Source organism: Simochromis diagramma, unplaced genomic scaffold, assembly GCF_900408965.1.
Source record: "Simochromis diagramma unplaced genomic scaffold, fSimDia1.1 OVJJ01000024.1, whole genome shotgun sequence".
NCBI lineage: Eukaryota > Metazoa > Chordata > Actinopteri > Cichliformes > Cichlidae > Simochromis > Simochromis diagramma.
This window is the reverse complement of record NW_024387332.1, coordinates 2,351,847-2,364,285: the sequence shown is the minus strand read 5'-3', so window position 1 is coordinate 2,364,285 and position 12,439 is coordinate 2,351,847. Positions and strand designations below refer to the sequence as shown.

Sequence of the window (12,439 nt, the reverse complement as noted above, 5' to 3'; positions counted from 1 at the left end):
CTCAGTGATGGCCTGCTGCAGATCTGGAGGAGGTTAAGACGAGGCGCTTACTGTGTTTTGCTGCATGCTGATCTATTGTGTTGCTGTTGCAGGAGCTGCAGAGTAGTGTGTCAGACATAGTAGAAGACATCCTAAAGATGCACGACACAACTAAGGTAAGACAGCTCCATGTTATCGTCCTTGGTACACAGTCCTGTGCAAAACCTCTAAATACATAAATGCTCATTAGTATTCATGATTAATTTTTAAGGCTTTTAAAGCGTCTGCAGCTTTAAAGAAATCATTGCTCTCATTCAGAAAAAGCAAACACTTTTCACGCGGCCGTGTGAGTGTTGGCTGCTCACTGACAATAACCTCGCAGTCCTCAGCCACCTTATCTTACCCACAGCTATTCGAAGGTGTCACAGCAGTGTTTATTTTCAGAGTTGCGTGCCTGATTATGTTCGCCTTGGTTCTATTTCACTCTCCACCAGCTGGGTCACCTGACCCTCGAGGACTACCAGATCTGGAGTGTAAAGAGCGCTTTGGCCAACGAGTTCCTGAACCTGCTTTTTCAGGTCAGCACCCAGATGCTACGGTCTTAAAACTCACACCGTGTTCACATTGAAGTTGAGTATTTATTCGTTATCCTCGTGTATTTTCATCTTTATCTCGGTTCAGGTGTGCCACATAGTCCTGGGGCTCAGGCCTGCTACTCCAGAGGAGGAGGGGCAAATCATCAGGTACGTACCTGTCCTCGCCACCTGTCCAGTCATTGTTTGGTTGAAAGGTCTGTTCGATGTTTCTCATTTGATTTGTGATTTTCTCCTTTGTGTGTGTGTGTAGGGGTTGGTTAGAGAGGGAGAGCAGACATGGGCTGCAGCAAGGCCAGAACTGGTTCCTCATCTCGATGCTGTGGTGGCAGCAGTGGAAAGACTACGTTAAATATGTAAGTAGTGCATTAACGGGAGATTTTATTGAGCTCTTTTCCCCTCAGACGTCTGTTTCTGTTTTCTGAGCTGAGCAGGTTTCTGGCGTCGGGAGCAAAATGATTGAGCGCGCGTTAGAAATGAGTCTGATCTCTGTCTAACACCTGGAACCTGTTCTGATGGTCGTCACACCACCTCTGATATGTACCAAGATGTCACAACTTGTCATTAAGGGTACGGGGAGGTTGTCAAACATTGTCATTATGGGGAAAGCGTTAAATATAGCTGCTAATAGCTGACAGCACTGTGGTTAACATATGTTAGGCAGCGTCCCGTGATGCTGTGCGGTGAACAGCACAGGATCGAATATTCAGCTGACACTCTTTGAGTCGCCTTTTCTGCACAGAAACGGGAACTGGTCACAATCTCATTACTCCATACATTTGTTTATCCGGGGCCTTTTAAAGTCGAGTGCCCTGTTTTCACCTTCACCTCTCATTCACTTTCATACATCACTACAAAGCTTAGCTACAGGCCATTACATGCGTGACAGCTGTCCTGTTATTATTTATATATGTCTCGGGTGTGTGCGATTTAGCAGTGGTATATGTATTTATATTTTCCCCCACTTAAAAACATCTGCGACAGTTTCTGTTTCCATTCATGCACTTCCAGTCAGTGTGTCAGACTCATCGTTGCATCTTGTGCTGTAACTTCACTGGGACAGAAGCAGTGACCATCAGCCAGTAAGATAAAACGTGATAGCGGCTCTCACGGTAAACAATCTTGCCAATTGGGTCGTCTTCCCCTCAGGAGCATAAGGGCATCGTGGTGGAACAGCCGTCCATCCTGAGCTCACACAGAACTCCAATGGCCACGGCCACCGTTGAGCCTGCCCTCCCTGAAAGCCTGGGAGGACCGGCCACGTCCGGCCACGTCAGCCCCACCGAGGAGAGGTCACCCGATGCCGTGTCCAGCGCCTCAGAGGCTACAGAAACTGGTCAGTCCGCACATCTCTTTATAGAAACGGATTGTAGATCAAAATGAAAATCATGGGTGTTATTTTTGTACTATGTATTTGCTCTGCTCCCTCTCTGTCTCAGCAGCACTGAGCCCACAGGTAGCCTCAGCCACAGAGAGCTGTTTCGCACGTCAGCACAACGTCTCAGACAACAACAATCAGTGTTTTTCTGGAGCCAACGGCCACCTCCCCTCCCAGCTGGCAGCACAAAGACCCGGAGCCATCGACAACCAGCCTCTGGTCACCACTGACCCCATGAAGGCAAGGACTAACTCAGTATGGCTGTAATAAGGTCGCAGCTTTTCAGGCATAGCGCGCGTCCCGTATCACGTTCACAGCTCAGCTGAAGCGTATGTTTGACACACGAGCTCAGAGAAGCCGCTCATTCCAGCAGCGTTGCACTCCCTCCTGATTTGCATTCTGGGTGGTGCTCGCGCATCATGTTTTACAAAGCTTTGCGTCTAACAGACAGATGTGGTCCTGGCTTTTGACAATGAGGGCGTCTGCAATCTTTAGCACGTGTAAACAAACCCAAACCGTATCCACCAGATTCTTTCTCGGTTTGTTTTGGAGTCGCTCCTCATCTGCTGGCAAAGGCTCCGCGGGGCCAGATGGTACCTCTCTTTCCTTTTGTCTTATCTTTCTGTAATCATCGCAGCATTTCTGCTTGTGTGTAGCATCAGGGTGCTGTCTCTTTTTATTATGCGTAATTCAGAGAGACAGACCAGCGTCTTTGTGCCCTTATTCGAATGCTGATGTGTGTCCCGTGTCCTGTGCAGGCGCCCACGTTAACTATGGAGGGCGGCAGGCTAAAACGCTCCCTGCAGCTGCTGCCTCGTAGAGACTTTGAGACGGTGCCAGAGCCTGTGTGGCGGGCGCTCTACCACTGGTACGGTGCCAACCTCAGCCTGCCGCGACCGGTGAGTGAACACAGCAAACCACTCACAAGCTAATAAACTTCACTTTCACTGTGATGCAGTACCTGGGAATAATCAATCAGCTGCTGGGCTGGAGCAGGTCATCCATGAGCAAACAAATGAGTGTGTAGGCAAAACTGATAAGTGCACTGGAAGTTAAAAAGTAGCTGCTTTCTATACAAATTCAATAAAAATAAATACAGCAAATGTGTGTTTTTGTACTCCCTCGCTTTTATCCAAGCATGCACAGAGAACCACGACTGTGACAGTCATTAGCACTGATGACGTTTCCACGGGTTACCACACTGCCGTCAAATTCAACTTTATTTATAAAGCTCCAAATCACAACAACAGTTTCCTCAGGGGGCTTTATATTGTACATAAGGTCATCTGTTGAACTTCAGTAACATGCAGATAGTAAGCACATGTTCTCTCAGTAAATATCCTACTTTACTAGTATTACGTGCATTTATTGTACTCCGCTTTAGCTGCGTAGAAGTCACATGGTTTCAGATTTAAGTGCAGATTAAAGTTAAGAGTGCAGAAAAAAGGTTTATATTCAGATGTGCTGCATGTCTCTTGTGTTTTATGTTGATTATTAGTACAAGAATGTTTCATGGGCCTTTGAAATTCCTTCCCCTGCAGGTAATCTTGGAAAGTAAGACAGGCCAGCCGGAGCTGGAACTCTTCCCCCGCTACCTCCTCTTCCTTCGCCAGCAGCCGGCCACGCGCTCCCCCCAGTCCAACATCTGGGTCAATATGGGTATGACCAGCCTGCGAATGTTCCCACCGAATTTACCCCCCACAAGAGGTAACGTAAGCCTGCAGCAAGACCAGAGCAAGCCGTCGAACAGTGCTTCATTCAGCAACCCCGCATCCCCCGCCTCCTCTCCGTTAATCTTCTTTAAGTTGACTGATCCAACCCAGGCGATTCTCTGGAGTGAACCCACGGCGCACAAAGGAGAAATGCTGATCAGTCTAACACTGGAATAATCAAACCATTTTATTTTCATCTACACAGCTCGTCGTAGTGTTATTTAGCAGGTGGAGCAGTGAGCGGCGTAATCGCAGTCGCCTCAGTCTCCCTGCAAGACTTTCAGAACAATTTCCAAAATCAGGAAACTTCAGGAAAACCCCAAACAGGGAGCAGCAGCTGTTTCTAAACGTTATCCATCACCACATAAAGAAATGTGCTTCCTGTCAGCAGAAAACCTGTTGCTATGGTTACGTCCCCAATTCTAAAAAAACCCAATGATTTTCTCACAGATCCGTGTTGTGGACAACGTCAGATGTTTAAACTAAGAAAACTATGAGCTCATTTTGAACACGTTTAAAACACGGAGACTGCAGCGAGTTCACAGCTACGCAGCTTCCTGTCTCAACAGCAGCCTGTAAACAGACCTGAGGACAGCAGTGATGCTTTCGTTCTTGTCCGAGACGACTCCGCCTGCTCCTGTGGGGTCTTCAGTGTTCAGTTATTTTAAGAAGTGTTTTTAGTCGGTCAAAGGTCTGGACTGCCGTTTTAGGGCCCCGACTAGTATGAAGCCACGCTGTGGTAATACATGCAGCGTGCAGCACATTGTTCCAGTGCACTTGCAGGTTCTAACTTCACTGTAACTTTCTGCACTTTCTGTTTGATAGAACTTCAACCTTCATTTCTAATTACTGGGTGACATGAACACATGGCAGTGACAGCTTGCAGCCCAATATTGATTTTTAGCTTTGTCAGTAGTTTCTTTCTCCAGATTCTTAATAATAATAATAATAATGGATTGGATTTATATAGCGCTTTTCAAGGCACCCAAAGCGCTTTACAATACCACTATTCATTCACTCTCACATTCACACACTGGTGGAGGCAGCTATGGTTGTAGCCACAGCTGCCCTGGGGCAGACTGACAGAAGCGAGGCTGCCATATCGCGCCATCGGCCCCTCTGGCCAACACCAGTAGGCAAGTAGGGTAAAGTGTCTTGCCCAGGGACACAACGACCAGGACAGAGAGCCCAGGGATCGAACCGGCGACCTTCCGGTTACAGATGCGATTCCCAACCCCCTGAGCCACGGTCGCCCAAACAAATCTTTTCCAGCAGGTGTGAGTGAGCTGTAGGTAGATGGCTGCTCAGCCATATGAGGTAAAACGCTCCCAGTTGACTCTATTTATAGACCCACCCACTCACACAGTAAGTGATGCCTGATTTTCAGCTCAGCGGTTCATTCTCTCTTGCATAGTGTATAAATGGACACCTGTAAACAAAAGATGCCCCACTGCGGCGAGATGACGAGGCGAAATGCGTAGGCGTGCGTAGTCACTCGAGCTGTAATCAGATCGGAGATGCTCGGCGCTCACCCCGAGCTTGCCGGCACTAATCAAGTCAACAGATCAAGTTTCTGGTTACAGGTTTCACAGAGCCCGCTGAGTTTTAGCTTCCATCGTGACTCACGCTATCTGAGCAGCCGCTGTCATTGCTGGGCATTCAGACCTTTGTTAGGCATGGAGTCGAGTATCTGATATACTGTAGATCTAATTTATACCTCATATTCCACAGAATGTCATCCTGACAGCTGTAGGCGGCAGTGAAGCATCACACCAAGTTTATAGGATGCTTAATTACAAAGCTGTGCACATGAAAAACCCTCCAATCAATCTCGATTGTAACAGGACTAATGTTGCCTGGTTTGTGTTTGATTTAATCCACACACAGTCCTCTAAATTCACTAAGTTGATTGACCAATCAAACCTGCACTGATTGCCCTTTTCTTGCTGCTTTCTTACAACTAATCCTCAGTCAGCAACATGCTGCTGTTGGTACCGATCAGCTGTTTGGTTCTGCCAACCTGTGAACAGATAAACAGTGATTATGTGAGAGCCAATGGGAACAGACATTAGTGTGAATGAATAATTGCATCCGAGCGTGGCTGGGGTATGTCACTGTTGCTTTCTTCGAGCAGGTAACGTGCCATCCCCCAACGCTCCTCTGAAGAGGATGCTGGCCTACACGGGCTGCTTCAGCCGCATGGGCACCATTAAGGACATCCACCTGTACCTGTCGCAAAGGCTCCGCATCAAGGAGGAGGACATGAGGCTCTGGCTCTACAACAGTGAGGTGAGGATCAAATCTCTCACAGCGATCCCCGCTATTTAACCCTGGACTTTGAGACACACACACACTGTTGTTATATTTTTGGGCTCTGATGAGATATCAGATATATGTTAGCCAATGTCTGCTTTGGTTCAAGTTTCCAGAGAAAGTAGAGAACAACCAGAAACACAACAGGCCCAGATGTTTGCAGCGTTATTAAGGAGCTTTACTGTCATGGAGCTGATGAGATGCTTAAAAGGAAAACGGAGAAGAAAAGCGTTTCGTAGGACAGAGCTTCAGATGAGAGTGCTGGACAGACCTGGAGAGATTATTGTTTATGGAGGCCATAGGAACCTTTATTAGAGTTTTCTGCAGCACACTGAATGCATTTCAAAGGAAAATGTATTCCCAGTGTCAGAACACTTATCACAGAATCCCAAAGCGCACATCCAACTGCATGAAAGTATGTTTAACAGGGAGAAATCCACTGCTTTTAAAAGCCTTGTGTTGTTCCCTAAATCCCATTTCTATTGAAGAAAGCTTAAATCTCCTGCAGGAAGCACTGCTGCTACAAAGCAGAGTGCTAGATGCTTCCTGTAGACATTATTATGTAGCTGAAAGTTAGGGGTGGTGGTAAGTCTGAACTTGTGCATTCGTTCAGTGTGGAGCAGTCTGTGGCCCAGCAGATCGTTTTGCCCCCCAGGACCTTCTTGCAGATTAACCCGGCCCAGACTACAGCTGCTTTTAAAATAAGCTGACACAGAAGAAAGCTGAGCAGAGCTGTTAGCCCAGTGCTGAAAGAAGTCAAAAGTTATTAAACAGCATATGAACTGCAACCAATCTTCTCCTGTTTCCTTTACCTGTTGTCCACTAGAACTACCTCACACTTCTGGATGATGAAGATCACACACTGGAAAGCCTGAAGATCCAGGATGAGCAGCAGCTGGTTATTGAAGGTGTTGTTTCTCCCCAGAGTTGCTGATCGTTCTGTATCACGGCACAGCAGAGTGGAACAAACATGTCTTTTGTTTCTCCACAGTCAGGAACAAAGACATGAGCTGGCCTGAGGAAATGTCTTTCATTGCCAACAGTAGTAAGATGGACAGACACAAAGGTAAGTTTAAAGAGCGCACTGTGCAACCGCTGGCATGCTCTGATAGGATGCTAACTATAGCAGACAGGTGTGACGTTTAAATCTTACAGTCATCAGTGTGGAATCACAGCAGTGAAACAGCAGAAATCTCAAAGCCCTCTCTGAGGTCAGAGATGTAAGGGGGAGCTGCAGAGTGGACCGAGCACAGTCGAGTGCTCACACAGGTTTGGCTCGTAAAGGGTTACAGCAGCGCGGGGTAACAGGAATGAAACTGAGAAAGAAATCGCAACACAAACATCCAAAATACTGTTTCTCAGCGAGCTCACGCCATGATATCCTGATGGTTAGAGCACGCCGCTTTGGTGAAAGCTGTAATGTTTGTTCTGCTTTTGCCTCTAAAGAAAAGGCTCTGGAGATCATTTTTTGGCCTTTGTACAGCTTTATTTGAAAGGGTAGAGTGACGAGAGAGCGGGGGGGAGACGTGCGGCAAACGGCCACGGGTCGGATTCGAACCCGGGCCGGCCGCTCTCAGCCACACGGCCTCATATTGTGGTCGCATATTTTGAAGCCACCCTGATAACCTTCTCCCACCAACGATGTGGAGATCCAACCTCTTTAGATCCAATTAAAATCAAGACACTCAAAAAGATGCTCTGGAAAAGAGTAGAATTCTTGGAACAGGGTTTAATACACTGAATCATATGAACAGCAGGAAAAATACATACAGACATTTAGCAAGAAAATTGCAAAGCAGAAAGCAAGCAAAGCAAAACCCCGGGGTGTACAGCCTTAAGCACAGACAGCAGAGCAACACCAAGACGGACAGGAGGCAGCAGCAGGAGGAAAAAGAGCTCTGGGGGTGTCCTCTGGACCAGTATCCCCGCCCTCTGCTGCTGGGTAACTTTCCCACCCATCCAAACACAGCTGCAGGGGTCAGGTAGCGGCCAAGGTCTTGGCCAGAGGCCAGTCAGGACTCCGGCTACCCCCTGCTCTGGCTTATCACAATAGGTCATGACACGGTCAAACATCACACATTAATCCTAATTAGGCATGGGTATCGTTTAGGTTTTATCCGATACCGGTGCCAAACCGGTACTTTTGAAATGGTGCCGGTGCTTAAACGGTGCTCGAACCAGTGCTTAAAGAATGGAGAACACAGAATTGGTCCAAAAACCTCTCATGTTCTTCTGCTTTTTTTCTAAAAAGATAACAATGTTAGCCTTTTCTGCACTCTTGGGTCTGAAGCATGCTTTTTTAACAATTGAAAGAAAACACAACTTTGTCCAAAAAACCTCTCATGTTTAGCTGTTTTCCACTTTTTTCTTTGGTCATTTTAGCCTTTTTGGCCAGGGTGAAGGGAGTATCTGCCATCAAACAAGAAGACAGCTGCATGTAGCTATGATGATGTTTGCTAGTTCACCTTACATGCATTAATGTAATAACGTGGTTAGCCTACTCAACGTAAATTACACACGAACAACATTAAGCTACTCACGCAGAGAAGAACGGCTGCTGCTGCATCATCATCCGTCATCATTTCTGCTACACTGTCAGGGCTAGGGGCAGGACTCTCCTCGTCGGGTTTTTGGGGGATGTTGCTAACTCCGGGTCGATAACAGGCACCACACCCGCAGTAGATGTGCACGGTGTGAGGTCTCGCAGCAAGCTATCAAATACGGTGCATTTTTCGGCTTTTGAAAAAAATGCTATGCGTCGCCAGGTGTTTCATCGGATTTGAGGTGTTACCTCCTTTGACAGTATCACAGTATCACCTTAAAGCACTTGTTGCAGGCTGCTGAGTTTGCATCTTTTGCTGTGAAGTACAGCCAGACTTTTGACCGCTTCGCCTTGGGCATTTTTAATCTGTAGCTCTGCTCTAAAAGAACGTACGTACCTGGGCCCGCCTACTATCCTCGGAAACGTAAAATGATTGGCTAGAAGTGTATCACAGCTCAGGGAAAAAAAGCACCGAAATGTGCGCTGCTTTTCGGTCTGGTTACTACCGTTTATGTCAGAACCGGGATACCGGTACCCATCCCTACTCCTAATTATTAAATCTTATACAGCAAGTGGCACAATCTTATAACATACATGCTTTCTCATATATAAAAACACTTCAGTGTGGGTTCAAAGTGTGTGTGTGTGTGTGTGTGTGTGTGTGTGTGTGTGTGTGTGTGATTATATCATTATATCATATTATATTTTATCGTGATGTGTTCAGGATCTCTGTTACAATGTTACTGTTTTGGTTATGCTGCATGAAAGATGTTGAGTGTGTATTAGTGAAGGTCAGTTACAGGAGCTGGAGAGTGAGTTATTCAGACGAACTCTCAACAGCATTAACTGCCCTGTTACTGTAAAACCTTAATAACCTCGGTGAAGCAAAATGTCTTGTGCTTAACACTCTACGTTAAAGTTAAAATATATATGTTCAGAGCACATAGATATATAGTGTAAATAGTTACATAGTTATACATATCACACAAAAATCCACCACAATATGGTTGCTTGGTCTAGTGAGCTAAAGCGGCGCCCGAGCTCTGGAAAATGTTGAACTCCAAAATCCAAGAAGTAACTATAACCAGTGCAGATTATATCACTAAATACATTTTAATAATAATAATAATAATTATACAGAATTATGTCTAAAGAGGAAAAAAGGATGTCTTTAACCCTTTGATCCATTTTTAAAATTTGTATAAAGTTTGTTTTGAAGTAAAGCAAAAGTGCTTGGAGTTCAAAGGTTTTTTGTTTCTTTGTTTAGGTGTTTGTTTTTTGAGGACTCCTGTCTAAGCGTTCAAAGACAGTTTGGCCTCATGTCCTTTATTCTCCAGCATAAATTCTCATATGTAAAAAACATATTGAAGTCATACGTGCTTGTATGTATGACTCTTTTTTTCTTCAGTTAAGCATTTTAGCATCTGAACAGCACGTCTTTGTATCCCAACACAGTTCCCACAGAGAAAGGGGCGACTGGCCTCAGTAACCTTGGCAACACCTGCTTCATGAACTCGAGCATCCAGTGTGTGAGCAACACCAAGCCTCTCACAGACTACTTCCTCTCAGGGAGACACCTCTACGAGCTCAACAGGTGCCTTTTATTCAAAATATTTTATTGAGTATTTGTGGATATAGTTTAAAGAAAAACAGAAAACCAACTGTTCATAATGAATACAAAACAACAATGAGGGGAAAAAACAAACATTTTCATTTTAACTAACTTTTGTTTTTTTGGTGTATCAATAGAACCAATCCTATTGGGATGCGAGGTCACATGGCCAAGTGTTACGGCGACCTGGTGATGGAGCTGTGGAGTGGGACACAGAAGAATGTAGCTCCACTCAAACTCAGGGTGAGAAGTTGCAGCATTTCCAATATATTAGTCACAAAAAGAGTTTCATGTGCAGGCGGGTGCACATCCACAGGAGGCCACAGAATAGTGTGGGACTGTCTTAGCTAGTATGATATTTTTGGCTCAGCTATGTTTTGTCGTGCTTATGTTCTGATCAGAGTTTATGATTCACTGCTTTAGTGGACGATAGCAAAGTACGCCCCCCGTTTCAATGGCTTCCAGCAGCAGGACTCTCAGGAGCTGCTGGCCTTCCTCCTGGACGGCCTCCACGAAGACCTGAACAGAGTCCACGAGAAGCCGTACGTGGAGCTGAAGGACAGCGATGGTCGGCCAGACTGGGAGGTGGCCTCTGAGGTCAGAGTTCACACTGATTAATTGGAGCAAGAATAAGTTATTTTGGTTGATAAGATAATAAACATATCTGGATTATCATTTTAAACATTTCAGGTAATTACACTGTAACAGGGGAGTCCCTGAGCTTTAATTCAAATGATAGATAATAAATATAAAAACAAGCAAAAGAGAGAGAACCTTTAATTAGACGTAGCAGCAAAGGTTGGTCGGTAATGATCTGGGCGGGATTTAAAGCCACACCTCTGCAGTAGCCTCACCTGCACAGCCAGGTGAGCTATAGCCTTCAACCGGGTAAATTGTGTTGAGACTTCCAGGATCTTTGCTCGAGCGACTGAGTTCAAACTCTAAAGATGAACAAACACTCCTGTCAGGGAAGCCGGCTGTGCTTAATTCACTGTACAAGTAAAAGCTGAGAGCTTCATACGAGTGAATGCAAGAGTGATCATGTTCATAAGAACGTTACAGCACTGAGTGAAATACTGAGTCCGTACGTGTCCCTGTGGCGTAATGTTGCAGGACAATCGGAGCCCCGCAGCCTCGCTGCAGGTGATCTCGGCTAACGTTTGGAAGTTGCCAAATATTGCGTCAGTGTTGTTTCGTAGCACCCTGAGATTTAAGGACAGGAGACGCGTTTTTTTTCCAGAAATTGCAAAAAAATGAGGGCGTTCTTGCAACCCACAGCTTACCTGGTATTCATCAGGCTTCATGTTTCCTTCAGTGGAAAAGGCTGATCACAGCTGTCCACTGGCCTCCGCTGCTCTCTCACGTGCATATTTAACAGGAAGCTTCTGCTCAGACACTGGTTACATTATTGTTGTATGTTAAGTTATTGTCAGGTTACTTTTCAAATGTATTCCACTACAGATTACAGATTACATGCCCCAAAATGTATTTTATAATGTATTCCGTTACGTTACTCAGTGAGAGTAACGTATTCTGAATACTTTGGATTACTTAATATATTATCATGCTGTTTACAACTACATGAATGTCCTATTGCTGTGTGATTTATTACTGTTACTGAAGGTTACTCTCCACACCACTAGCAGCTAGATGTTTAAATCTTAATATAAATGAGTAACAGTAGGTGGACATTAGGTAAGGCTGCACGTTTTGCAGGGATCTCGTATAGAAAACTATTCCGCGCGTATATAAAACAGGTCCACGGCTCCGAACCGTAGTAAAGGGACCTCTGGCTAATACGTCGGGTTCGTGTCGGGCTCGTAGCTGAAAACTAGCTTTACTTTGTTGTCTGGGTCGACTTTGCTAGTGAGAGACAGAGAGAAGCGTTGAAAGGCTGCTCCAACAGAACTTATTGTTTGGGAGGAAAACACGAGCACAGCGTACAGTCCAGTCTTAACAGCTTACTTACAGCTGGGCTGTAACACTCTGCCTGTTGCCTTCATATTAAATCATTTTTGAACAATAATTTAAAAAAACATTCCTTCACGCCATTATGAGCCATGAGATTGAGCCTCGCGTGTTTTGGTTTCCACCGGCGTGGAATTATGAAGAAATAGAGAGGGGGCAGCCTAACGTATGAAACAGGAAAAGACGCCGAGTAATCCCTTTATTTCAACAAAGTAACTGTATTGTGAATACAGCCTTTTTAAACGGTAACTGTAACAGAATCCAGTTACTCGTGTTTTGTATTTTGAATAACGCTGGTACATGTACTCGATTACTCCCCAACGCTGCTTATTGTTGGTTACA

At 45.4% G+C, this 12,439-nt stretch overlaps 1 protein-coding gene across 5 annotated transcripts in view; it reads left to right on the top strand.

Moving 5' to 3' along the window:
* usp32 (ubiquitin specific peptidase 32) overlaps nucleotides 1–12,439 on the top strand; it is a 68,433-nt gene that overhangs the window by 43,660 nt on the left and 12,334 nt on the right. For 2 of the 5 annotated variants that reach the window (XM_040006444.1, XM_040006446.1), the window contains exons 9-22: nucleotides 93–155; nucleotides 474–557; nucleotides 661–722; nucleotides 826–928; nucleotides 1,722–1,908; nucleotides 2,012–2,190; nucleotides 2,709–2,849; nucleotides 3,492–3,657; nucleotides 5,797–5,951; nucleotides 6,802–6,883; nucleotides 6,967–7,041; nucleotides 9,973–10,111; nucleotides 10,267–10,372; nucleotides 10,553–10,726. In XM_040006444.1, the coding sequence (XP_039862378.1) occupies nucleotides 93–155; nucleotides 474–557; nucleotides 661–722; nucleotides 826–928; nucleotides 1,722–1,908; nucleotides 2,012–2,190; nucleotides 2,709–2,849; nucleotides 3,492–3,657; nucleotides 5,797–5,951; nucleotides 6,802–6,883; nucleotides 6,967–7,041; nucleotides 9,973–10,111; nucleotides 10,267–10,372; nucleotides 10,553–10,726 (1,716 nt within the window). The remainder of the gene's footprint in view (nucleotides 1–92; nucleotides 156–473; nucleotides 558–660; nucleotides 723–825; nucleotides 929–1,721; nucleotides 1,909–2,011; nucleotides 2,191–2,708; nucleotides 2,850–3,491; nucleotides 3,658–5,796; nucleotides 5,952–6,801; nucleotides 6,884–6,966; nucleotides 7,042–9,972; nucleotides 10,112–10,266; nucleotides 10,373–10,552; nucleotides 10,727–12,439) is intronic. The other 3 variants (XM_040006449.1, XM_040006447.1, XM_040006445.1) reach the window with 2 other exon arrangements.